Below are 27,239 nucleotides of genomic sequence, written 5' to 3' on the forward strand. Positions count from 1 at the left end.
ATGCTCTAATAATACTGCAAAGTGTCACCTGCAGGGCCATCTCTATTGGCTGAATCCCTGGAGGCAGAAATGCCTGGGTAAAGGCTCCGTGCCTGTAATTTAGAAAGGTGCTGCCTGTACTGAAACTGGGATGTGTGGTGAGGCCCACTGATGAGGAGATGATCGCCATCAGAAAGAGAGTTTGTTACTCATGTCCCAAGAGGAGGGTCCACGTGGGGCACACGGCTTGTACCAGGATGCAGAGGGGGTGAGGGGTAAGTGTGAGCCTTTACTGGGGTTTCGTTAGGACAGAATGGACGAAGTGGGGTAGTATGCTGAGTAAGCTTACAATTGGCTAGTTTGAAAAATTGCAGTGGGCTCTGCACGATAAGGGTAGTGAGTACCTGGCTCTGGGGTGATCGGGGCAGGGGAAGGTGGGCTTGGGTGTGAGGCAGACAGAAGTTGGGGGTGCACGTTGTGGATTGCTTGGTTTGCATATTAAGGGTGCACTCAGGGATGTTTGTGATCTCTGAGTTGGCCAACACTAGGAGGGACAGTCCCCTAGGTCTGCAAGGCCCCTGCGGTGTCAGAGCATCAGAAAATAGAGGAAAAATACATGATTAACCCAGAACCTGGTGGACCATTCTGAGTTCCCTCTGGCAGTGGGTGGGGGCACCGCTGTCTGGTCCCTTTCGCCGATCTTTGTCAATCTTATGGGAACAAAGTGACATCTTGGCATAGCTGCAATTTGGATTAATCTCATGAATAGGAGTGAAAGCTCTTCGGATAGCTTTTCCTTTTGATGTTTCATCGTTGTTTCATTAAAAATACTTTCCAGCAAAGGGAGCAGAGACAAGCCTGAGATACAGTGACTTGCCCATCCAGATCACACAGGGATGGTGGCAGGACTGGGAGGGGGACTCTCACCTGCCCTCTCACCCCGACAGTATCCCGTATTTTTGTCAGAGCTGGAAAATGGAGCGGCACCCACTAGGGAGTCAGGGCCATCGCAGAGGCCTTTGTTGCCTTTGCTCAGGCGAGCTCTGTGGCTCCTCTTCCCATCTGTCTTGGTTCCACACTCAGAGACCACTCTTTTCTTGCTCACCCCTGTTCCTACATTTAGTCACACGCATCTCAAAACTCTTACTTCGTTTTCTGGGAACCATATAATCGTGTCTTTCTTATATTCAATTTCTTATTGATGTGTAGGTGCTCTTTATATATTGTGGAAGTTTTTTTGTTTGAATCTGTTACACAAGTGCGAGTAGTTTTTTTCCCCATCTTCTCTTATGATGCTTATTAACGCCAGGCAGATATTTTTGTTTTCATGTGGTCAGATTTATCAGTCTCTCCTTTTATGGTTTCCCAGTTTGGTGTCATAGGCAGAAAAGTCTTTTCTTGTTCTGAGGTTGTAATTAAATTCTTCTAGTACTTCTATAATTTCACTTTTTAAAAAATATTTAAATTCTTACCATATTTGGAATTTATCCTGGCATAAGGTGTATGAGGGTTGAGTTGCTCCAAGCTTTTCCAGGTGGCTCAGAGTTGCCACCTTGGTTATATACCAGATTCCTGTATGTGGCTGGTCTATTTCTGGACTTTCTATTTTGTCCCATTTGTCTGCCTGTGTCTCATACAGCAGGCATGTCTTAAACTACAAGTAATAACACGATTCCTGTGAGAAAGCAATGGCCAGACCCACAGTCAGTAGAAAATGAATGTTTCTGTCTCTCCCTCTCCGTTTCTGTGGAGGTAACCACCGTCATTCCAGATGTTGTTTCTGTGCCCGTACATACCAGTCTCCATGTAGATTCTTCTTCTTTTTTTTTTTTAACATTTTGAAAACTCAAGCCTGCAGAAAAACTTGCAAGAGTACGAAGGTATTGAATAGCTATGTGCCCTTTACTGAGATTCCCCAGTTATTCATGTTTTGCTTCATTGCGTTTGTGTGTGTGTGTACTATGTATGTGTGTGATTTTGCTGGGACGTTGGAGAGTCAGTTGTAGGCATGATGCCCCTTTGTCCCTAATATATAAGTACAGTCGATTCTCTTTACTCGCAGCAGTTCTGTTCTGTAAAGTTGCCAGGAACACTGAGCCCCTGCTCCTAGGGAAATGCAGGGGTAGGTTCCTGCCAGCCTCTAGTCACAGCATTTTAGTCAACCAATCAGTAAGTAACCTTGTGTTGTGCGTGTTCTGTTTAAAGACACCCTATTTAATACACACTGTTGCCTCATTAGCACTGCGCTCGCTCCCAGACTGCGCAGTGTACCTCACTCCAAGCTTCTCCTCTCCTCTCTGAAAGACACACCTCAGCCTTTTTGTGCTCAGAACCCTAGATGGCATTTCAACTCTTCGCTTGGGGAACATTTTAAGCAGCAAAATCACCAAAATAAGCACAAAAATGCAAAAAGAAGTGGCACTTGCTAGGCCATGAAAAGGACACATCTACAGTATAAGAGCTGAAACGAGAAGGCAGAGTGTGGCCTGGTTCGACCCCATCTGGGCACGTGTGGGGGTGACTCACATTTTTCACTACCCTGCGTGTGTCTGCGAATGACTGTGAAAGCCCCACGAGGATTGATGTGGGATTACAAATAAATTGTAGCCAGTAGGTGAATTTGCAGCTGTGGGTACCAAAGCAAGCACGGACTGTGTGTACCTTATAAGCAAAGATACTCTCTCAATTGGGGGCAGGGGTGGGATTTAGGGGATTTAACGTGGTTCGGTCCATAGTCAGGCTTCACAGTTTCATCGATGGATCCACAGTTGTCCTGTGTTAGACCTGTTTCCTCTAGGACTCAGTCCAGGATCACACAGCACGTGGAGGAGACCTAGGAACAGCAGGGTCACCCGAGGGCCTGAGACTGGACAAGCTTCCTTCCCCGGGCGGATGGCTCCGTGGACCTTGCCCCTGCTGCCGGAATCCTTCCACCTGTGGACCCCTTGAGAATGAGCCACTCTTCCCACCTCGTCCCTCTTCCACCCCCCACCCTGCAACGCCCGGGTCCTCTCCCTCCTCGTCCAGGAAGCCAGCCTCATTCCCTCAGCCAAAGCCCCCTCACAGCCCTTCCTGCAGCACCATGGGACCACACGTGTGGCTTTGCCCAGCATCTTGGCCCCAGACTTTGGTGGCAGGGCCTGTGCTGGGCAGACAGATGTGCGGTTGTCTTTGTGGCATGAGAGGTGAAGGTTGTGGAACCTTCTTTCTCTTTTTCTTGAATACTGGGCTGTCCAGTGGCTTAGGGCTTGTGGAGTTCTGGGTTAATCCTTCTCCCCTCACCCCCCCCCGCACCCCCCCACGTCCTCTGCAGGGCTTCCTGTTTACCACTCTGGAAACGCATTCACTGTTGGAGAGATCAAGGGAGGTGGAGAGTAGAGGGGCAGAAAGAATGAGGGCAGATTTCTATGTGGGGGAAGAAGGGCATGGCAGGCTGCTGTCAGGGCTCTGCGCAGCTGCCCCCTGCTCCGTTCTTGCCCCCCTCCCTCCAGTTGCACCCTCCCTTCCAGTCATACCAAGCCCTTTCTTTGCTATTACTGGAAAGCGTCCTGTCCTGTCCTGTCACGGCAGGGCCCTTGCTTGTGCAGGGCTCCCCTGCCCCCCACATAGAATTCAGTGCTCTCTTGTGATTTTTCTTTTTTCTCCTTTGGAAAGATGTCAGGTGTTCATGACAAAATGCAGGCCTTGCCCTGCCCCCAGGCCCTGCCCCCCTCCGTTGCCAGCTTCTCTGTCTCCTTGTGTGGCACTCAGCCATCTACAAGCACCCTAGTCATACACCTCTTCCCATCATGTTTGTAAAATATACCTTATTCTGCATGTTGACATTTTTTGTAAACACTTTTTTGGGTAACACTTTATTGAGGTATAATTCACACACCACATTTCATCTAAAGCGTACAATTCATTGGTTTTTACTACATTCAGTGTTGTGCGTCTATCACCAGTTTTAAGACATTCTTACCCACCCAAAAGAAAGTCCCATCCCCTCCCCCAGTCCCTGACCCCACCATCTACTCTCTGTCTCTGTGAATCTGACTCCTTGGGGACCACCTATGAGTGGAATACACAGTATTTGTCTTTTTGTGTCTGGCTTATTAAGCACCCCCAAAATACGCCCTGTCCCCATCAGCAGTCATAATAGTCACCACCCCAACCCCTGGAAACCACTAACCCACTTCCTGTCTCTGTGGACGTGCCTGTTCTGGACATTTCACGTAAATGGAATCACACACTGTGTGGCCGGCTCTGTCATGAGCACCGTGTGTGCAAGGTCCATCCACGTTGTGGCGTCAGTGCTTCCCTCCTGTTCACGACCAAGTAATATTCCAGTGTGGATGGGCCACACTGTCTGTTCATCATCCGTGGATGGACACTTGGTTTGTTCCCACCTTTGGGCTGTTGTGAATGTGCGGCCATGACCACATGAGTGCAGCTTTTTGTGTGGACCGATGTTTTCACTTCTCTTGGGTAGATACCCAGGAGCAGAACTGCTGGGTCAGATGGAAACTCTGTGTTTAACCTTTTGAGGACCCGCCAGCTTTTTCCATGGTGGCTGCACTGGTGCACATGCCCACCAGCCAGGCACAAGGGCTCTGATTTCTCCATGTCCTCGCTAGCGCTCTTACCGTGTTTCCCCGAAAATAAGACCTAGCCAGACAATCAACTCTAATGTGTCTTTTGGAGCAAAAATTAATACAAGACCCAGTTTTATTTTACTATAATACCAGGTATAATATAATAATAATATAATACCACGTCTTATATAAGACCGAGTCTTACATTACTTTTTGCTCCAAAACACGCATTAGAGCTGATTGTCTGGCTAGGTCTTATTTCGGGGAAACAGGGTATCGTCCATCTTTTTCATTCTAGCCGTCCTGGTAGTGGGAGGTGGTAGCTCACTGTGGTCTAGACGATCAGAGGTGTGGAGCACCTTTTCATGGGCTTACTGGCCATGTGTGATTCTCTGGAGAAATGTCTGTTCAGGACCTTTGCTTGTTTTTCAACTGGGACTATTTTTCTTTTTATTATTGAATTGTAACATTTCTTTATATATTCTAGGTACAAGACTCTTTACCAGATATGTGATTCACAGATATTTTCTTCCATTCTGTGGGTTGTTTCTTTACTTTTTTGATGATGTCCTTTGATGCACAAGTGTTTTTAATTTCGATGGCATCCGGCTTATTTATTTGTCTGGCTGCTTGGCTGCTTGTGCGTTAGTTGTCATTCTAAGAAAGCATTGCTTGACCCAAGGTCATGAAGAATTACCCCTGTTCTCTTACGAAAGTTTTATAGTTTCAGCTCTTATATTCATTTAGAAATTTTTTATGTATTTTTTAAAGTGAGGTAACGTTGGTTAATGTATGTTTCAGGCATACAAAATTACATCTGAGTATTTACATAACACTCCAGCGTGCTCACCACCAAAAGTCTAGTTTCCATACGATATGTGCTTTGAGTCAGTGTTGTGTGTGGCATGAGGGGGGGTCCAGCTCCATTCCCTGTGCGGAGATCCAGGTGTCCCAGCACCACTTTTGGACTCTAGTTTGTCCCCTGCTGAGTTGTGGTGCCCTTTTCGAAATCAGTCCACTAAATGTGCAGGCTTAGTTCTGGAACCTCAGTGGACCTATTCTGGACTGTTGTGTCAGCCTCTGCCTGTCTTTATGCCAGTGCCTTCCATGCTGTCCTAGTCACGGTAGCTTTGTAGTCAATTTTGAAATGGGGAAATGTGAATCTTCTAACTCTGTTGTACATTTTGCCTTTTAATACATTAAGTCTGGCTCGGTTCTTGGTCTGTAGATTAGAGCGGCCACATCCTTTTAAACAGCTGTATAATATTCCATTGTATGCATGCTAGCCATTCATTCAGTTTGCTCCTCAGCTCTTTATTGAGCACCTACTGTATGCCAGGCCTGGAGGGAAGAGTGTAGGTGGTGGAGCCTGGAAGGAGCACAGGTGAGACTGGGTGGTGGTCATTCAGCACCAGGTGGCCCAGGTCTTCCCCCTGAAGGCACAAATGAGAGCAGATGGAGTGGTATCTAGATGGATGATGCCAAGTTGAAACCCCAGGTATATCAGCGATTGCTGCAAAACAGATTACCCCCAAAGGTAGTGGCTTTAAGCAATAATAAACAATTGTTATCTCAGTTTCTGTGGGTCAGAAATCCAAGGGTACCAGAGCTGTGTGGTTCTGGGTCAGGGTATCTCACGACGTCGCAGTTGAGCTGTTGGCCTGGGTTGCTTCACTCGAAGGCTCATCTAGGGCTAGAGGAGCTGCTCCGAGCTGGCGCCCCCACATGGCTGTGGGCGGCAGCCCACGTTACACAGGTCACTGTGTGTGCTCCCAGCATGGCGGCGGCTTCCCCCCTGTGAGCGATCCAAGAGCAAGGCGGACACCCTGGTGTTTTTTTAATGACCCTGCATCAGAAGTCACGTTCTGTCACTTCAGCTGTATTCTGTTGTCCATGCCCCCCGCCATTGTGGGACGATATGGATCCCGGGGGCCATCCTGGAGGCTGGCCACCACATCGGGCAGCTTGTTTGGCTCCAGAGCCTTCCTCTCCTCATCTGTAAAATGGGGTGGTTGTACCCTCGCCTCATAGGCTTGAGGAGTGAGTTGAGTAGTCAGCACATGCCTGGCACAGAGGGACCCTTGGTGTTTACAGGAGCTCCTGTAATAACCCCCGAGCCTAGGCGCATGCTCGGAGCCTGGATCCAGCCTGGCTCAGTCGCCAACTTGCTGTGGGGCTTCGGGCAAATGCTGCCCCCCGCCCCCACCCCTTGGCCTCCATGTAATACAGAGCCAGCTCATGCCCCTAGGATTCTGGAGGCCTAGACCCACTGCCACTGGGAAATTGTGCGAAGGACTGGAGTGTTGAGAGAATGCCTGGCTCCACGTTCCTACCATTGGCCTGACCTGTGGGCATCCATCCCCTGAGCTACAAGAGCCAAGCCCAGGGGGCTCCAGTTGAGTGGCCGCAACAGCTCTGTATGTTCTAGAATCCAGTTGAAGTGTCTGCGGCCCAGCCCGGCTGCTTAAGAGTAAAAATATATCTGGAAGGAAAACTGGGCCACGAAACCTCACAAGTGGTTCCTGAGACAGCGCGTGACCCTCGCCAGGCGCCTGCGGGGGGAGCCTTCTTCCAGGGCACCCTGTACGGATGTCCTGGGGTCTAGCTCCAGGCTGCTGAGCCCTTCCCCACTGGAGGTCTGCGGCTGCATATCCAGCAGTGGGACCTGCTGTCCCCGTGGGGAGGGCCTGTCCTCCACACCCAGGCAGAGTGCAGTTGGCTCCTGGGATGACAGCACCCAGGCCTGGCGGTCAGAGATGTATATGCCTTGACACGTGACCTGTGGAGCCCTGCCCTGGGACTTGTGAGGGACAGTCAGGCACCTGGCTGTGGTGTCAACAGGGAGAACACAGTGTGGAGAGGTGGGGAGACGAGTCCTCGGGGCCCCCGGGTCTAGCCAGGCTTGAAGCTTGTCACCACTTGGGTTATGTTGGTGGTTGGTGAGCTTTTCCACGAAGGGCCAGCAGGTACCTATTGCAGCTATTCAATTCTGCCCTTGTAGAGATTCGTACACAAGTGGCGTGGCTATGTGCCAATAAAACTTTATTTATAAAAACAGGTGTGAACAGGTTTGATTCGCAGGGCAGTTTGCTGGCCTGAATTATGTTCACAGATACCCTCCCTATACACGTTTTTCTTCAAACAGCATGAGTTAAGTTTCTGTTCAACAAAACATCCTACTACCATTTCTCTGAGCCTCAGTAGCCCTTCCCCCCCTACCCCCAGAAGAGAGGAGATGGGCATTGCTTGGGACAGGACAGGCCGGAAGCTCCGCTGTGGCCTTGCTGGGCATTCAGCTCTTGGTTGAACGTTTGGCTCAAGGGAACATGTGCTGGATGAGTGCGTGAGCTCCGTTCCCACTGCTCTGGTGGTGCTCATGTGTCGCCTCCTCCATGCAGTCCTCTAGGTGTCTCACTCAGCAGATGCTCACTAAGGTCTGCTCTGTGCCCAACACTGGGCTAGTGTGGGGTCACGGAGAGGGACAAGGAGCGGCAGCCTGCCCCACGGAGCTCTCAGGGGAGCAGGGAGACCACTGAAGGCAGGATGGCAGCGTGGCGTGTCAGAGGGAGATGCCCAGGTGGCTAGGAGAGGGTTGAACCCGGAACACCTATGCCCCGGACAGGCACACGGAAGTGGTCATCAAGCCTCGGGAGGGAGGTGGGGAGGAGGGGGTACAGGCAGCACAGCGCCCAGGGCGCAGGGGTGTGAGGGAACCTGGACGTTGGAGGCCCTGAGGCAGAATTGGACTGGAGTGCTGTGAGCAGGAGGGGGTGCCTGGGTGGGGCTGGGGGCAGTCGGGCAGGTCAGTGACTGCCAGGGGTGCGTGGCAGGGGCTCTGCAGAAGGTCACCCAGGCTCAGAGGTAGTGCACAACCAGGCGAGTCTGTGCCCAGGGCAGAGGAAACGTCTGTCAACAAGCATGGGTGGGTCGGCGCTCTGTGCCAGGCCGGTGCTGGGCCTGGCAGGGATTCTGTTCTGGAGCCCACTTAAGATGGGGACAGGTGATCAGGTTGCAGGACACCAGGCCAGGTGCCTGGGAGTACATTGGGGAGCTGCAGCTCCACCTGGGGGTTCAGAGCGAGCCATGGAAGTGCTTCAGGAGGAAGCATCTGGTTGCTAGTGCGGATGGGCCAGCTCCGGCCGTAGGGGCCCAGGGTGTACACGGGAGCCCCGGGCCCCCTGCAGCTCCGCAGCCTTGAACATGCCCAGCTCTGTGTCTCAGTCTCCCCAGCCATAACATGGGTCCAAGGACGATTACTCCTGGGAGAATTGGGAGGGTTGGAGATGTGGCTTGTAGGACGCCAGCCTGTGTGGGGGATGGTTGTGTTGTGGCTTTTTATTACAGGCAACTTCAAACAAAAGACAAACAGTACAATTAAATATATTTTTGTCGTGAAATATTTTAGATCCCCAGAGAATAATATAACGAACACCCACACATTGCATCTTTATGGTGCTGCATTTGCTCCAGGGCTCCCCTGAGCACTGTGGGGTGTTGAGGAGCGTCCCTGGCCCCCACCCACTTCTGTGCCAGGCGCACCCCCAGTCATGACCACCACAGACGTCCCCAGACATGTCCCAGTGTCCCTTGGGGACAGGATCACGCCAGTTGAGAACCACCTACAGATCACCCCTGTCCGACCTGGATGCCTGTCTTACCCTCCGCCAGGACTCTGGCCCTCACAGGAAATGTTTGCCCACCCCTGACCTAAGGGATACCCCAAAAAAGATTTGTCTAACCTACCTAGCAATATACTGGTGTCTTTTAGGTTATTCTGTGCTTTTCTGGGTGCTTAAAATCCTTTCTTATTAAACATTTAGACCGAGAGCCAGTCCCCCACCATACATTTTATCCTCAAAAGAGGGCCCAGCACCCAGGAGTCCCTCATTGGGTTTGGAATAAAGGAATGAATGAGTGTGTGGTCAGGAAAGGTCTCTCTAGGAGGTGATACATGAATGTCTGAGATCTGAGTGACGGAGGGCAGAAGCCAGCCGTGCAGAGATGTAGGAACAGCATCATGTTCCAGGCAGGGGCACGGCCAGTGCAGAGGCCCTGGGTAGGAATGTGATGAGCCCATGCGTGTGACACCTGTAGCACACACCTGGCACAGTGGTGCTCAGTAGTGCCCACTGCTACCCGTGTGATCACTCCCATTCCTTGGGCAGAATCCACCCCAAAACTGTGTTTCTCCAAAGCTTGAAAACACCTGGCATCAAAGATCAAATTTTGCCTGTAACCTGGAGGAAAATGATTTTATCGAGTAAATTTTCTACTGTATTCAGTAGTTGAAGGAATTGGACAATGGAAACTCACTACTTACTACTTGGAGCCTACAACTGACATTTGGCTGTTTGCTTCACCCATCCCTTCCCATCTCCCCTCTTTTCCTCATCCATCCACCCCCCTTCCATCTAATATTTTGGATGCACTTCAAAGTTGCACACATCAGCACTCTCCACCTGTAAACACGTCAGCGTGTGTATCATTAATTAGAGTTTGATATATTTCAACTTTTTTTTTTTACAGTGTGAACTACTCTGATCAGATATTAACTCTAGAATGCTTAGCCTTTCCCATCCTAGTACTGGTGGTAAAAGTGTGAGATACTGCAGAATATGGAAGTTGTTTGTATCTGCGATGGCGTAGTGTTGACCCTGAGATTCACACCTACTCGGTGTCACACCCACTCAGTGTCACACCTGGTGTGAACCTGGTGAGGAAGGGTCAGCAGCTTCTGGGTCCTTAGCGCAGGTGTCTTAATCAGAGGGCATCGACGTTTCTCAGATAAAAATTAACCCTAGCCCGAAATCATGGAAAGGCAGCCAGTAAAGAGCAGGCAGTGGGTACAAAGGGCAGAAACCCCTGCCTCCCTCCTCTCTTCGTGTAGCTGCAGCATGAACTCGGGTAAGTCGCTGGCCACTTGCCCCCCATTTAGTTCTAGTGGTCACTTGGTTGTCTTGGATTCTGTAAAATTTTGTCTTTTTCTTTCCAATCCTCATTGCTTTTCTTTTTTCTTGCCTTATTGTGTTGGTGAGTGCACTCCACCCCCCCAACCCCCCCACACACACAATGGAAGCTCTCTGCTGCCTTCCTTGTCCTGTGGTGGATATTAACCAGTTTGTCCTGAGTTTTTGCTTTGTACTTACTTTCGAGTAAAGGCAGGTCTCCCTGCAACCTCTTTCTCTAGGTTTTTGGACATAAAATTTATGTTGAATTTTACTGAATGCTTTTCTGGATTCTGAGGTGTGATCGTAGGATTTTTCACCTTTGACTTTGGGAACCTGTTTCCCTGCCTGTAAAATGCGATCGTGAAATGAGACCATTAAGTCAGATTGTGTCTGGCTCAGACACCCTGGGGCTCCCAGCTCAGCTCCCTGTTGTGCCCAGGGGGTGGTGGCCTCCACTAGGCTCTCCTAGGCTGTCCTCCTGGGGAGGCCTGCACAGTGGGAGGCTCAAAGGTCAGGCAGATCATTCCAGCTAATCATGGAGGTGGGCCCGTAGCTGGCTGCCTCCTGACTTTGCAGGGTTGCAGGCTCCATCCTGGGCACCAGGTGGTCCTCTGGACTGTGGCTCCATCTGCCCTGGGACACAGTACCTGCACAGACCCAACAGTTTTCAATTTCCCCTGCCGCCCCTTTACAGCGGTGACTCCCCTCTCTGTGCTGTGTGTGACAAGGCAGACCCAGTCCACCTGTCGTGGGAGAGGCACGATACACAAGTACCTCATGGACCTGAGTGCCAGGAAGACTGAGAAAGCTGGGGAGATGGGTAGGGGGACCTCGGAGGGATTGTTTTGGGCGTGGTGGTTGGGGGATAGCCTCTCTCAGGGTATGACATATGAGCCAGGTCTTAGATGAAGCAGGGATCAAACCCTGCAAGGATTCAGTTTTGGGGGGACAGCCAGTGCAAAGGTCCTGGGGCAGGACTGGGCCTGGCTTGTTGGAGGAACATCAAGGAGGCCCATGTGGCTGGAGCAGAGTGAGCGAGGTGGGGGGAGAGAGGGAGGCGGTGGAAGGGCAGCGGGGTGGGTGCGCAGGTGACACAGTTGCTCTGGGGTCTCCTGATGTAAAAGGACATGATGTTGGCCCTGAAGGGTCACAGTGAGGCTGAGTGAGACCCTCTCACCGGACGGGCGTGCCTCCCACTTGGCCTCACCAGCCGCGGCTCCCGGTTCTCGCAGGCTCCCGTGCTCCCTCATCCTGGGCCTGTGGGCACTCGTTGCTCTTCTCAGAACAGCCTTTCACGATGACTTCCTCCTTCCTAACCCTCGGGACTTGGCCTTTCGCACTCTGAGCGAGGCAGCGATTTTCTTTTCCTTGAGAAGCTGTCCAGACCGTGCTCATCGTGCTGGGTCGGGCCCCCAAGCCCTGTCAGGGTCACAGTTGAGAAGGCCCCGCGGGGCCCCATCCCATCCAGCCCTCCACCTGGTGTCTTGGCACCCAGTGGGCACTCAGTGCAGGAGAGGGGCTGCTTTCTCCCTGAGGGTGGGGCACGGTGCCAGCTTCCACACACCCCCATTTTTGTCTCACTGGGCCTTTGACAGGCAGAGCCCCAGTCCCATCAACCCAGCCAGAGTTTTGTTTCCTCGCTACATTAAAAAAATTTTTTTCTTTATTTTTTCGTCAGTCTACACCTTTTCTTCCTCATTCTTATTTTTGGCCTGATTGTTGAGTCCACACTGGCTTTGCCTTCAGCAGAGGTCTGTCGTGCACTGGAGTTGGGGTGGCTCGGGCTAATTTATTTTTTTTCAAGAAAACAATTTAATTGCCAAAGACTGTAAGAGGCCAAAAGCAATGGGGCTGTGTTTGTGTGTGTGTATTGGGTTTATTTTTATTTTTATTTTATTTTTTTATTAGTTTCAGGTGTACAAAACAATGCAGTAGTTAGACATTTCACCCCTCACAATTTGATAATCCACTCCCTTAATCTATTGCCCCTCTGACATCGTATCTGGGGCCAGTTTAATCGTTCGTTTGTTCATTCATTCATCCCCGGTTTCTTGAGTGTCTCCTATGGGCCAGGTTTTATTCTAGGCCCTTGGGGTCCAGCAGCCTAAGGACACCAAAGCCTGTGCAGAGGCCCTGGGGCAGGCCCATGGAGGCAGGACATGTGAAGAGGTCCTTGTGGCTGGAGCAGAGTGAGCGAGGGGGAGAGATGGAAGAGGCGAGGGCAGGGAGGGGACGGGCTGGTCGAGAGGGAGGTCTTGGGATTTTATCCCGAGGGAGGTCGTCGCCTTGGAGGGCAATGGGCAGGGCAGGGACAGGACCTGGCTCGGTGCTCCCTGGCGCCCTCTGGTGGCTGCTGCGGGGAGGACAGGCTGGGGTGCGGAGGGCAGAGGGGACTGCTGGCTGGTCCAGGTGGGCAGTGGTGCGGCTGAGGAGCCGGGAGCAGGGACGGATTCTGGACAGACTAAAGGGAGAGCCCAGTGCTTTTGCTGAGGGACATATGTTAAGGCCTCTTCCCTGGTTCCTGGGCGACCCCAGTCCTTTGGGAGCATTCCCTGTCTCAGTTTCCACATAAAACAAATGTGGAGAAGCCAGCAGCTCCTGCTGAGACTTGTATGTGTGCAGAGGGGAGAGGACTATGTCTGTTCCTCCATTGGTCAGTCAGTCAATCAAATGTTCCCAGGTGTCTGCCAAGAGCAGGGCCTGCCTGGTAGGCACAGCTGTGTCCTGGGCGGGTCTTGGCCTGGAAATGAGGGCTGAGTGGGGCCCGCTCCCCCCCCCACTGCATGTCAGGCTCTTCCCCTCCCCTCGGCTATTTTTAAAACTGAATTTCCTTGAAAACCGGGTGGCTCATTCAGAAGATAATTGGTCACATCTTGGGCTGGGAGGAGCTCCACATCTGGGCGACATGTTGGTGTGGTGTCTGTCTTTCCCAGCCTGGCCCTGCGGGTGCCCGCCACCCACTGCAGCCGCGTGACCTCGTACAATGGACTGAGCCCTGAGCGGGTTGCCCCTCCTCTGAAGACCCTGTGAGGTCCAGGCACCCAGGTTTGGTGACAGTGACAGGTCACTGCCCTCACAGGCATGATGCTGTGAGGTGGAGAAGACGAAGTTAGAAAAAGGATTGCAGAGAGCGGGTGGGGGATGTGGCCTGAGTGACGGAACAGGTTGGTGACCAGGGAGGCCCCTCTGAGGAGAGGCTGCGCTGACACCTGAAGGCCACGGGGAGCTCTGGGGGAGGGTGTTCTGAGCAGAGGGAGCGGCACGTGCCAAGGCTCAGGTGTGCGTGTGTCCATTCACTGCTCTGCTGTGAACTTGTCCCAGTGGCCCCCAGCCTGCCCGGCCCTCACCTGCTTCCGTGTGTTCTGCTCCAGCCACACGCCCCATAGTAAACCCTGCCCCTGCTACCCCCCACCCTGTGACCCTGGGCCAGCAGATGGCCTTCCTGCTGGCCTCCTGAGATGTCTGGTGTGGTCAGTGCCACTGAGTGTCCAGGAGCTTACAGCCGTTTGCCTGGGCAGGGCAGCCTGGCCAGGACTTCCTGTCGGATGATGGTGTTGGACTAGCCTGGCCAGTAGGATGCCCCACACAGGCCCATGAGAATTCAGACACCTTAGGGGGGAGCAGGAGGACACAGGAAGGGCGGCCAGGACTTTGGTGTTGGACCCACTCGGGCAGAAGCCCTGGGATAAAGGGCAGGAGCTGTGGAGGACACAGGTGGGCCCAGGGGCCCCGGGCAGGCTAAGAAGGGGGACTTCAGGGGCCCCCACACAAAGTCTAGAATATTCCACCCTGGTCCACTGCCAGCTTCCTGCCCTCTCTCCTCTTCCTTCCCCCACATCCCAAACGCAAAACCATGAATTGTTCTGCTGTTGGGCGGCCAACAAAAATATTATGTCAGCTTTCCAGCACCTTTTGGCCCCCTGCTTGCCATCGTCTGGGCCTTGGGATGTGCCAAAGCCCAGGTTTGTCCCTGTGGCCAGGACACCCAGGAGGGGAGTCCTTGCGTGTCTCCCTGGGCCCAGTGTGACCCCAACATGGATGGTGTGTCCTGGTCTGGCTGCTGTCAACAGCCTTCTGTAATCCTGGGCTGGAGACTCAGCCTTGCTCTGTTGGCTTTGTCCTGCAGGCCAGGGTCCCCTCTGGTGTGCCCTGTAGCCGTGACCTTTGTCTTGACCATCTGCCTTCCACCCAGTCTCAGTTTCCCTATCTGAACCATCTCTTAGGGGTCTCAGCACCTGGCGCATGCACAGGTGGGCGCTTGATGTGATGGCTGGGCTGGTGGTCACAGCTCAAAGAAGACAGGAGTCCCCACCCTGCTGGCCCGGCCATGCCTGTGGCTCAGTGTCATCTTGGGTTTGTTTTATACTTTTTTATCGAGAGATAATTCGTATGCCATAAAATTTACACTTTTAAGAATACAGGTCAGCATTTATCATATCTTCGCAATGTGCAACTGTCACCACTGATTTGAACAGAGCAGGTCCCTCCTTTGCAGGGGGGGTGAAGGGGGAAGCGTGAGATTGACCTCTGACCCCTCACCTGGGCCTGCCACTCTGCTGGGGAGGGGCTCTGTCTCCCTCCCCAGCCTACACCCTTTCCAGGCAACCTGGTCCACTCTTGGGGCTCCAACGTCATCTGCGCCCTGATGACGCCCACAGTCCTGTCTCTAGTGGGGCCACTTCTGAGCTCCAGACTCAGGGTGTGCTGCCCCTTGACATCTCCATGTAGAGGGCTCATGGGGCTCTCACACACCACGTGCTGGCCTGTGCCAGACCATCCCCCAAACCTGCTACTGCCCGGTCTCCACCTCAGCTGCAGCAGCTTTGTCCTTCTGTTCATTGCTCCAGTCAAAATCCTTAGTCATTCCTGCCTCCTTGCCGTTCTTCACTCCACCTCCATGAGCACAGCCTGTCTGTCCTAACTTTAGATCTTTCCAGAATCCATAGACTTCTCCCCCCTCCTGAGCCCCCACCCCCACCTCATCCACCCCTTTAGTGCCTCCCTGGACCAGGCAGACCTCTTGCCCTGGTCCCCAGTTTGTGCGCTCAGCCCCCCACGATCTGCCATGCCTGAAGCAGCCACCAGAGGGCGCCTGTGAGCACCCAAGTCCTGTCTTGTCCCCTCCGCCCACAACCTTCCAGGGCTCCCATCTTCCTCAAGGTAAAAGCCGCAGACCACCATTGCTGATCTGCACCCCGTAGCCCGTCACCCTGAGGCATCCTCATGGCACTCACCGGCCTGTCCAGGCCCTTCTCTGCTTCCCACTGTGAGCCCTTGAGGGCAGGGGCCGGGTTCGTCCTGGTCACCACTTGCGTCCTCCCAGGCTGATACCTGATTGACATCCAGTGAATGAGTTTCCCGTTGCATCTGAAACAAATCACTGCAAACTTGGCGTAAAACATCCGTTGTTCTCTGACAGTTCTGGGATCAGGAGTCCAACCCGGCTCTCACGGGGCTAAACCTCCATGTGGATGGGCTGTCCTTCCATAGGCCCCACGGGAGAACCATTTCCATCTCTAGTCTTTTCCAGCTTCTAGAGGCACCGCGTCCCTGGCTCGTGGCCCCTCCTCCATCGTCACAGCCAGCAGCGCAGCCCCTTCCATCTCTGACTCTGAGCCTCCGGCCTCCCTCTTATGAGGACCCGGTGATGACACTGGGCCCCCCGGGATATCCAGGCTCACACCCCGCTCTCAGGGGCCTTACCTCAGTTGCGTCTGCAAAGCCTGTTTTGGGATCAGGACGTGGACATCTTTGAGTGGGGGAGCATATCATCTGTGGACCGCCCTTACTGAACAGATAATCCTCAGCAGAAGCCACTTGGTGGGTGAGGCTACCAGGGCTCAGAGAGGTCGGTGGTGGGCCTGAAGCCTCCCCTTGGGGGCCGGCCAGGGTTGGAGGGAATGGTGCCTTCCTCCTGGGAGCTTCCTTCTGCAGGGTAAGCTCTCCCAGGAACTCGTGCCCGGAGCCACATCCTCGGCTGGCTTTCCAGGGCCGGCTCCCTCAAGAGGGCAGGGAGAGCTGGCACCATTGCTCCAGCCTGGGTCCCCGACCACTGCCCACTGACCACAGACCCCAGGCCCAGGCCCTCCCCGTGACACCACCCCAACCTCGCCCCTCTGGGTCACCTGATTTCTCTGTGACCCAAGCGTCTCCTGGGTTAAGCCCTGCTCCTGCCAGCAGAGGAAGACAGCACTTTTTCAATTCAGTTACTCAGTCCTTTGCCACCAAGTACCTGATGTATTGGGGGTAAATTTGGGGTCAGAGTCGGGGTGTGGTCGCTCCCTGCTGCTCCCGCCTGGGGGTCACCCAGTGTCCAGTCCTCATGCCATCTTGGCCCATCCTGTCTCAATGCCCCCCTGTCCCACGAGGGGTCCGTACAACCCTCCTCAGCGACACAGGGTGCTGAGTGAGGCTGTAGGTGTTAGCCCCCGAGGGAAGGCTTCAGGCCCACCACTGACCTCTCTGAGCCCTGGGTGGAGCATGGTGACAGCGGTGGGGTCCTGCAGCCTGGGCTCCCTGCTGCCAGTCTGAAGTCTCTCCCTTTTCTTCCTCAGATTTGGCCCAGAAAAAGATGGCCCCGATGGAGGTGAGTGTCCTGTCAGCCCCACCCTGACCTGCCTCCCCCCAGAAGACAGATGAGGAAGTACCCAGTCCTGCTCTGTGGCCTCGGGCAACTCACTGCCTGTCTCTGGGCTCCAAGTACTGGCCAGTGTCAGACGGGTGAAAATCCCATCTCACCTGCCAGCCTTTTGAGTTTCAGGGAGGGGTGCGCGTGGGGGAAGGATGGATGAGGCCTGAGGACCCAGCCCTGGTCCAATGAGAGTGGGGGAGGCCGGAGAGGCCACGGGTCCTGGAGAAGTGGGTGGGAAGCCCTGCGAGTGCAGGAGGCGGGGTGGGGGAATGGTCCCTGAGGAGGAGTGGTCTTGCTAGGAGGGCGGTGCCTGATGCCTGACTAGCGGCGCCTTTAGCATAGTGTCCCCTGGCAACCCACACAAGAGCACAGGGTCCCTTTGGTTCTCCACGCCCGCGTTTGCCATCTTCCAGCCGTGTTTCAAGAGAGCTTTCCCTCATGATGATTGCTCTCATGCACACATGCCTCTACCACCCCATTGGCTCCCCTGCTGCCTGTCCGCCAGGTACAGGCAGGGCGTCAGCACTGTCTCTGGCTTCCCATCGCTCCTGAATTTTCCAGGAGGAGCAGCCCAGCTGTGGCATGCTGACGCCGGCCATAGCAGGAGTCCTGCCTGGGCGTCCTGTGTTGCCTTGGAGCCAGGTCTCTCCCAGGATGCCAGCTGCCATGTGGGTCCTAAGGAGGACTTTGTCCACCTGCCACAGGGCAGTAGAAGGGAAGGGGGCAGGCCCAGGTGCTCTAAGGGCATTGGGGAGCCAGTAAGGGGTGTGGAGTAGGGGCTGCAACAATTTTTGAGGGGAGCCTGCCCCCTGGTGGCCAGTGTGCAGAACATGGGGAAGCCAAGCTGAAGAGCAGTGGCAGGTGGGGGGCATTCCAGGGCTGCCTGGAACTGATGTTGGGGCAGTGCGGGTCAGGCTGGTGGCCAGGAGGGCTGTGTGGGCTCTTCAAATAATGGCAGGTACACAGTGGTGCTTCCTAAATGTCAGTGACAGAGCCACCAAAGGGTCACCCAGTTCTGTCTGCTGGCTGGCCTCAGACCCCTGCTCTGAGTTGGCTTGTGTCCCTCCAGGCCCCCTTGGCCCCTTCCACCATCCTCCCCCTATGACGTCACACATGAGGGCCAGGACTTCCACACAAGTTTGCTGGGATGGCCATGTCATGCCTGGCACAGCTGTCGCCTAGAGCTCATAGGAGCTGGGCCTCCTCCCAGGCCAGCGGGACCCTGTCCCTTAGGGAGGGCATGCTATTCGAAATGATTTCAGCCCAGAGCGTTACACCATGGGCAGCTCTGTGCATAAGGGACGCTGTGTGACATTTGGGGGCATCTGTGGTCACACTGGGGGGTGCTCCTGGCATTGAGTGGATGGGGACGAGGAGGCTGTTCAGCCCCCCATAGTGCCCAGGGTGGCCCCCCACAGAGAATGACCTGGCTCCATGTCCGCAGTGCTGAGGGGAGACCCTGAAATTAGGGCTCTTCTTCCTCACACCCGGCTGGCCGGGACTGCTGGCTTCCAGCTTTTTTTGAGGAGCCTGGGCCCTTCTGGATGTGAGATGTTACCCACAGGGTGTGCGTTCCGCCTGCACAGCTTCCTGCCCCATGCACATCCCACGTGACCCCTCCTTGGGCTGCAGCTGGGCACAATGATAAATCCCCCTCTCCCAAGGATTTCCAGAGTATTCTGGTCCTGGCGTTGCTTCCTTGCTGACTTTTAATGCTTCCTGTTTCCTCTTCTCTAGGCCCCGTTAATGACTGGACAGCCAGGCCCTGGCCATGGGAGGAAGCTGGGCCATAGGGGTGTGGACGCATCCGGTGAAACCACTTACAAAAAGGTTCCTCCTCTGCCCTGAGCTGGCTGGGATGGGGTAAAAAGGGGGCTCGCAGTGGTTCTGAGGGCCTGTCTGCCCCGTTGCACACACACGGCCCACTGAAGCGTGGGTGTGTGCCATGGCCATGCTCTTGGCCCAGGTCCCTCCTACGGGACCCTCAGTCCTGCCAAGGTCCCGAGAGCCGGGCAGGCAGTACAGACTTGGCAATCGCCTGACCTTGGCTGAGCCCTCAGCTCCCAGCTCTGCTGGCTCATCTAGAGAGGGAGGAAATTGCAGCTCCCCTCTCTTCCCCTCCTATTTCCTCAGAAAATAAGGCTGAGATGAGGCTGCCACCGCCAATAGTCCCACGTGCCTCAGTTGCACTTCCTAATAGGATAGCTTTGCTGAGAGTGCATGCACCATGTGATTCCCCATTTTGAAGTGTACAGTTAGTTTCTAGAGTATTCAGAGTTGTGCAGCTATCACCATAGTCAATTTTAGAATATTTCCATCTCTTCAAAAACACACCCTGTCCCCATTAGCAGTCACCCCCACCCCCACCGCAGCCCCTGACAACCACGACCCCACTTTTCTGTCTGTGGATGTGCCTGTTCTGGACATTTCACAGAGATGGAATCACACACTGTGTGGCCTTGTGTGTCTGGCTTTTCTCACTGAGCACCATGTTTTCAAGGTCCGTCCATGTTGTAGGGAGTGTCAGCACTTCCTCCTTTTCATGGCCGAGTAATAATCCAGTGTGTTGTGTTTATCCATCCACCCATGAATGGACATTTGGGTTGTTTCCACTTTGGAGCTATTAGGAATCGTGCTGCTGTGAACATACATGGACACGTTTTTGTATGGACATGTGCTTTCATCTCTTTGAGGCACATACCTAGCAGTGGAATTGCTGGGTCGTATGGAAACTGTTTAACCATTTGAGGAACTGTTTCCACAGCGCTGCCCCGTTCTCCATTCCCAGCACCTGTGCACAGGGATTCCCGTTTCTCCCCGTCCTCACCTGCACTTGCCTGCCCTCTGCTCACACGTATTCTAATGGGTGTGAAGGGCTGTCTCACTGTGGTTTTGATTTGCATCTTCCTGATGGCTAATGGTGTTGAGGACCGTCTCCTGGGTGTGTTGGCCATTTGTGTATCTTGGCTGGGAAAACGTGTTCAGTCAACGGCACCTCGAGGGAGTTGAGCTCAGGGGGCAGGATGGGCCCTCCCGGCGAGGGGGTTCAGGAGAGGCATCTGAAGGCCGTGTGGTCCTCGCACAGGAGGATGGGCTTGCTCAGGGGCAAGAGCTAACTCCTGCCTGCCCTCCTTGCCACTTGTACCTGAGACGGGTGCTGGGGAGTTTTCCTCAGTGTTACACACGCTGCTTAGACTACACAGTGACAATACTTGAAACCACGCCGATAAGAAAAGTTCAGACAGCGAATATTTGTCAGTTGTGGGCAGCCTTTGGCCCAGGCCTCTCACATGAGCTAACGCACTGTCACCGCCGTCCCCTGCTATGGGTGGGAAAACCAAGGCTTGGAGAGGAAATGTCTCTCCCTGGTCATGACAACATAAATCACCTTGAAAGTGGGTAGAAGGAACCCAGGTCTATGGCAATGAAGTTTGGGTATCACTCTGTAAAATGTGTCCCCCAAAAAAATAAATCCTGATGGTGGATAGACTCTTGCTCAGTCAGGGCAGTTTTGAGATGTGGGAATGTTTTAGAAACTTGATTAAAAATGGGCCTTAGGGCCACATGAGGCAGTGTTGGAGTCTCGGCCAGGCCACTGCCTTGCTGGGTGGTTGTGCGGGCCGAGTAACTGGCCTGAGGCTGGTGGGCCTCTGTGACAGTGCTCCTTAGGTGCCCTGGGGTCTAAGGGCGGGGCAAGGGCCCACCCAGGGGTCTTGATGTGGCTGCATTTCCCTGCAGACCACATCTTCCACTCTGAAGGGGGCCATCCAGCTGGGCATCGGCTACACCGTGGGCAACCTGAGCTCTAAGCCGGAGCGCGACGTGCTCATGCAGGACTTCTACGTGGTGGAGAGTATCTTCTTCCCCAGGTAGGCCCGGCTCCTGCGCCTCTGACAGCTCGCCCCACACACACACTGTTGTCATATGAAACAGCCTCTATTCTCTGAGCTCCCTGTTCTGCTGCAAACAGCACCGGCCTCCTGGCATCTGCTTGGCTTTGAGGTCCAACTCGGAATCCATTAGGATATTAGTTTGCTTTTGAATCGGAGAGAGCCAGTATAAGTGTGTGGGTTTTTTTAAATAGGGACAAAAAAGGGAAGTTTGTTCTCTCTCTCTCTGTCTCTCTCTCTCTCTCTGTTTCTCTCTCTCTCTCTCTCTCTCTCACCCACACACACAGAGAATTGACAGAAAATCCAGGGCTGGTCAGTGGGCCCCAGGTTCCTTCTTGTTGCTCTGCCTTCTTCATTATCCAGCTTTCCTAATGAGCGGTCCCAGGTGGCTACCCAAGCTCCTGCCGTCACATCTGCCATTCCAATAGCAGGAAGGAGGAGAAGGGGATGGAGAGGGAGCACAAGCGCCTTTCCTTTAAGGGCCCGACTAGGAAATGACACACATCGTTTCTGCTTCCCTCACAGCTCATTGGCTGAGCACGGTCCCATAACCATACCTAGCTGCAGGAGAGGCTGGCCAGTGGTCTTCCAGGTGACCACGTGCCCAGCCAACGTTATGGCTTCTGTTGCTAATCAAGGAAGGGAGAGTGAATACTGGGCCGTAACGCTGGGTCCCATTGGGAGCCCCGAGCTGCCTTTTGGATTGGCCACTGAGGGGAGGCCATGGAGCTCAGTAGGTAGAGGCACTATTCTTCACAGGCTTCCCTCCCTCCTTCCTCCGCAGTGAAGGCAGCAACCTCACCCCCGCCCACCACTTCCAGGACTTCAGGTTCAAGACCTACGCGCCGGTTGCCTTCCGCTACTTCCGGGAACTCTTCGGGATCCGGCCAGATGATTACTTGGTAAGCGTGTTAATCAGCTGTTGCTGTGTAATAAGTTAGCACGGACTCAGTGGCTCAAAACACCACCTGGCTGTTACCTCACGGTTTTTGTGGGTAAGACTTGGGTGCAGTTCAGCTGGGTTCTTTGCTCAGGGTTGTAATTAAGGGGTGGGCAGAGGCTGGGGTCTCACGTAAGACTAGACTGGGGGTCTGCTGCCAAGTTCATGTCATCATTGGTGGGGTCTTAGGTACTTGCTGGCTGTGGGCTGGGGCTTCTGTTCCTTCCACAGGGGAGAGAGGGAGCTGCCAGCAAAGCAGACGTTAGCCATCACAGGACTCCTCACCCACTCACCCCCTCCCCTTGCAGTACTCGCTGTGCAACGAGCCTCTGATCGAGCTGTCCAACCCCGGTGCCAGTGGCTCCCTCTTCTACGTCACCAGTGATGACGAGTTCATCATCAAGACGGTGATGCATAAGGAGGCCGAGTTCCTGCAGAAGCTGCTGCCCGGCTACTACATGGTAGGGGGCATGGGCTCCCGAAAGATTTAGGGAGGGCGCAGAGCGCTGGGTTTCCCTCTAGCCCCTGTCTGCCTCTGCCAGCCGCATGCCCCTCTTCCCTCCAGCATGGGCAGCAGATCCACTCTGCCCCCAGCTCCTTTCCACAGAAGTGCAGGAGCAAAGGGCTACAAGGCCCTGGCAGATGGGTTCCCAATATCCCCAGGGCACCACACAGCCTCTGGGTGGCCATGGGCGGCCTTCCTGTGTCACCCTCGGGAATGCCTCAGGCGGTCCCCTGACGTTTACGGGCAGGCATTGCCGTTTAGGCCCTGAGGGCCATCCCCAGAAGGGTGGGGGGTGGGTACCAGCCCCGCATGTCTCCCCACGCCCTATCCCGCTCACACCGTTAATCTTGGGTATAGAAATAGTGGCTCATGAGCTGCAAATCTCGGCATGCGTTGACTCAGGCTGCCAGCTGGTGCCTCAAAAAGGACCAGCTGCTCACGTGTGGCTTAGGACCCTAAATGGCACATCGGGCCCCTGGGCAGAGTGGGAGCAGGGGTTCTGATACTCAAGTGGGCTGCACCTGAGTGCTGACCACCCTGCTGGGCCCGACCTGGCGGGCGTGGGGACAGGTCCCTCTGAGAGCTCTGTACAGGTTGTGACCATCTCCCCTTACAGTGTCCTTCATCACTGTGTGTGATCTTGGTGGGACTCCTGGCTCCCCTAGGTCGGGGGTTGGCAAACTTTCTCTGAAGAGCCAGACAGTAAATGTTCTCAGCTTTGTGAGCCAACAGTCTGTCCCTACAGCTCAGCTCTGCCATTAGTACAGGCTGGCCAGTGGTCTTCTTACAGGTGACCATGTGCCCAGCCAACATTATGGGTTCTGTTGCTAATCAAGGGAGGGAGGGTGGATACTGGGGACATCCTGAGACTGGCCGTAATGCTTGATCCCATTGGGACCAAGCCACCATAGACAGCGCCTGAGCAGGCGGGAGGGCCGAATGCTAATAAAACTTTATTTATGGATACTTAAATGTGAATTTTGTAATTTTCACATGTTACAAAATGCTACTTTTCCTGTTTGTTTTTTTCTAACTCTTTCCCAATATAAAACCGTTCTTACAAGAAAGAGCAGCTGCAAGGATTTGACCCTTGGACCAGAGTTTGCCAACCCCTGCCCTGTACATACCTGGAGGCTGTGCCCTCCATGTCCCACCAGGGTGGGATGGGGAAGAGGGACACCTGGTCTCGCCTGCTGGGAACTGGGCCTGGACACCTTGATGTTGTCCCATGGGGTTCTTTATTGAAGTCCATCTCGCTGGGCGTGGCTCTGTGGAAACACCCTCCTGGTGCTTCTAGTTGGGTGGGGAGATGGAGAATTAAACTGACTGGTGTGACCTGTGTAAAGCTGGCATGCTGGGGAGGGATCTCTGGGGGATCTCAGTTGGATCTCTGGCCTGAGATCTGAGGGGCAAGAGGTGGCCGGGTGGGGACAGCTCCCTGCTGAGTGGCTATGGGGTACAGGAGTGGCTCCCAGGCATGGCGCGGCACCCCGGCCACTACCCATCCACCCTTTCCCTTCTCCCCCCAGAACCTCAACCAGAACCCTCGGACGTTGCTGCCCAAGTTCTATGGACTGTACTGCGTGCAGTCAGGGGGCAAGAACATCCGCGTGGTGGTCATGAACAATATTTTGCCACGCGTGGTCAAGATGCACCTCAAGTTCGACCTCAAGGGCTCCACGTACAAGCGGCGGGCCAGCAAGAAGGAAAGGGAGAAGAGCATCCCCACATACAAGGACCTGGACTTCATCCAAGACATGCCCGAGGGTCTGCTGCTCGATGCTGACACCTTCTCTGCACTGGTCAAGACCCTGCAGCGGGACTGCCTGGTGAGCCTGTGTCCCTGACCCCTGACCTCCCCCCCAGGAGGAGCCCGGGGCCAGGTGGTTAAGGGTGGGGACGCCCCCGTGTGGCCTTGAGCATGTTGCTGCCCTCTCTGAGCCTCCGGGATGCTGGTGACAGCTAGTGCAGCGTGAGCTCCATACGAGGCTCCTTCTGTCTGTCCCCACGCCTGAAGCAGCCCCTACTGTTCTCATGGCCCTTAACTTAAAGGGCATCTCATTTCCAGACACGCCCCACCACGAAGTGCACGCTGGTTCCTTGCGGCCCTCTTCCATAATTAGGTGCTCTTTAGGGAAAATGCCCTACCAGGCTCTTCATGAGCCTTTACAGTTTCAGCTCACGCCTCCCAGCCTGAAGAGGCAGGCCACTCACCTCTCTAGAGATGAGGAAACAGGCGCGGTGAGGGGCCCAGCCCGTCGGGCCTGGGTCCTGTGTGGTCCTCTGCTCTGCCTTCCCAGCCCCTCAGCTCACTGCCTCCTGCTCCCAGACCCCTTTGAACACTTGACACAAAGTTACCAGAAAATTGCCCCGATGTCTCAAGGCCTGGTTGTCTTAAGGCCTGGCGACTTCCATTCCCTGAGCCTAGGTGTCCGCGTGCCTGGGCTCCACCTTGGGGCCGGGTGTAGGATCACGTGTGCAGCAACCAGGCTCCTCAGCCGGTGTCAGGGCAGTGGGAGTGCAGAGCTGACCGCTCCTGCTCTGGCCAGTCACAGCTCTGCCTCCATCTACCCTCTGCATGGCCTTTCCTTCCACCCCTCACTCGGCCTCCTGTCTGTGTACTGGGGATGGGGACAAGATCTCCCCACATGACTGGGGACTGATGGACACAGACGCGGGGGTCGGGGGCAGGGGGACAGGTGGCATGTGTCCTCCTGACCCCTCCGCCACGCGTGGCAGGTGCTGGAGAGCTTCAAGATCATGGACTACAGCCTGCTCCTGGGCGTGCACAACATCGACCAGCAGGCGCGGGAGCGGCAGGCGGAGGGCGCCCAGGGCGCGGCGGACGAGAAGCGGCCGCTGGGCCAGAAGGCGCTCTACTCCACAGCCATGGAGTCCATCCAGGGCGGGGCTGCGCGCGGGGAGGCCATCGAGACGGACGACACGTAGGTGGCGGGCCTTCCGGTTCTTGTCTCTGCCTACACTCTCTTGCCAGGCGTGAGCACGGGCAGGACGAGTCGGCATGGAAGGCCAGAAATGACACAGCCAGGGAGGCCAGAAGCCCGTCTGTGGCCAGTTTCTGGCCTGTACACAGGGACAGCCGTGTCTGCCCGGCCCCGGGAGGGGCAGACAGATGACGCACAGCTGCAGCACAGGAGTTTGGACCGCCGTGTTGCGGAGTAATCAGTGGACTGAGGCCACGTGGGAAACACAGGTGTCTCCCCCCTCCTGCCGGACCCCACTGTCTGAGCACACCTGACAGGTGTTGAAAGACGTCACAGGAGAAGGTGGAGACAGCTGGGATGAGGGCTCCCATTTATAGCAAGATCCCTAACCCAGAATCCGCCAACGAGCAGGATTGAGAGCGTGGCTCCCCCAAAGATGAGTGGCGGCCACACCAGATGACAAGGTCATAGAGTTTAGAGAGGAGTCTGTCCCCCGACCGCACCTACTCAGCCTCCGCTGCCCAGCCTGGTCCTGCCCTGGAGTCTCAGGCTTTAGTTGGGGAGACAGACTTACAGCATGCCCCCCTCGTTGGCACTGGAGATACTGGGGCTGGCGTTCTCTGGGGAAGGCTGTCCTGGGCATTGTGGGGGCTGAGCAGCACCCCTGGCCCCCACCCACTCGATGCAGGAGCAGCCCAGTCATAGCAACTACAGATGTCCTCAGACATGTCTCAGTGTCCACTGGGGGAGGAGTCACCCCGGGTGAGAACCACTGCTGTAGACCATAGACGGGTCAAGATTTGCCCGTCACCATGCACTGACCACACCAGGAACCGGCTGGACTCTCCACTTCCGTTGCCCTGTTCTGTCATTACGTGGGCCCTGGAGGAGGAAGGTGGCGTCCCCCCATCTTCAGCTGGGGAAACAAGCTCAGAGATGGGGTGGAGACCGCTGTCCTGAGTGCACAGCCAGCTGGTGGTGGGGCTAAGGCTTAACCCCAGCCTGGCCACTGCACTAGGTCACCAGCTGCAGAGGACAGACGAGGAGCCAGGTGCAGGACTGGGACTATAGTGAGGTGCGGGGTAGGGGCACGTACAAAGGCTCTGCGCAGCTGGCCCTGACCTCAGACCCTCCTGGTATTTGTAGGGTCTACATAGGGCCTGGAGGGATGGCAGGCTGCACAGGTGAGCTCAGCAGTGCATGGAGTGCAGGGAGCAGAGCCTGGCCTGGTGGGTCTGGGGTCATGGTGGCTTTGGGACAGCTGCTGCTTCATGTGACCTCACTAACCACTTTGGGCCAGGCATGTGCAGATCTGGGGCTGCGTGAGGTGATCCACCCCCCAGATTGTACCCAAGAGCCCTTGAGGCCCTGTCTGGGAGTGTCCGTATGCATATGAATGGATGTGTGTGCAAGTGTGTGTGCATGTGCGTGCATGAGTGCACTGCAAGTGTGCCTGTGTGTGCGTGTGTGTACAGGTTGCATGTGTGCATGCGAATGTGTGTGTGTGCATGTGTGTGCACCTGGGTCTCATACCTGGACGCCTTGGTAGCCTCGGGCTTCCCACTTTGAATTTGTGAGCTGGCTGGGAGGGCTGCTGGATTCCACAGCAGGATGGGGTTCGCAGGTGCTGGGACCCCCTCTGAAGGCCTAGGCAAGCTGCCACCCACAGGGGATGGGCAGACTCTCAAGCCCAAGGTCCTTCCGTCCTGCCTGATCCTCCCTCCATCCCTGAGTGCCCTGAGTCCCAGCCGCCTCCAGTGCAGGCTCGTAGCAGGCTGGTCCAGCCCCTGTCCCCCTGTCAGCGGTGGGGTGCTGATAGCACTCTGG

General features: G+C 55.0%; 1 protein-coding gene across 9 annotated transcripts in view; it reads left to right on the forward strand.

Annotated features, from left to right (window-relative positions):
• PIP5K1C (phosphatidylinositol-4-phosphate 5-kinase type 1 gamma) overlaps positions 1-27,239 on the forward strand; it is a 50,859-nt gene that overhangs the window by 6,435 nt on the left and 17,185 nt on the right. For 5 of the 9 annotated variants that reach the window (XM_081077891.1, XM_081077892.1, XM_081077898.1 and 2 more), the window contains exons 2-8: positions 17,056-17,087; positions 18,870-18,962; positions 20,871-21,001; positions 21,807-21,924; positions 22,271-22,423; positions 23,997-24,296; positions 25,207-25,412. In XM_081077891.1, the coding sequence (XP_080934017.1) occupies positions 17,056-17,087; positions 18,870-18,962; positions 20,871-21,001; positions 21,807-21,924; positions 22,271-22,423; positions 23,997-24,296; positions 25,207-25,412 (1,033 nt within the window). Of the gene's footprint in view, positions 1-10,400; positions 10,458-17,055; positions 17,088-18,869; positions 18,963-20,870; positions 21,002-21,806; positions 21,925-22,270; positions 22,424-23,996; positions 24,297-25,206; positions 25,413-27,239 lie in introns of those variants that run through there. The other 4 variants (XM_081077893.1, XM_081077897.1, XM_081077899.1 and 1 more) reach the window with 2 other exon arrangements.

Source organism: Rhinolophus hipposideros, assembly GCF_964194185.1.
Source record: "Rhinolophus hipposideros genome assembly, chromosome: 16".
NCBI lineage: Eukaryota > Metazoa > Chordata > Mammalia > Chiroptera > Rhinolophidae > Rhinolophus > Rhinolophus hipposideros.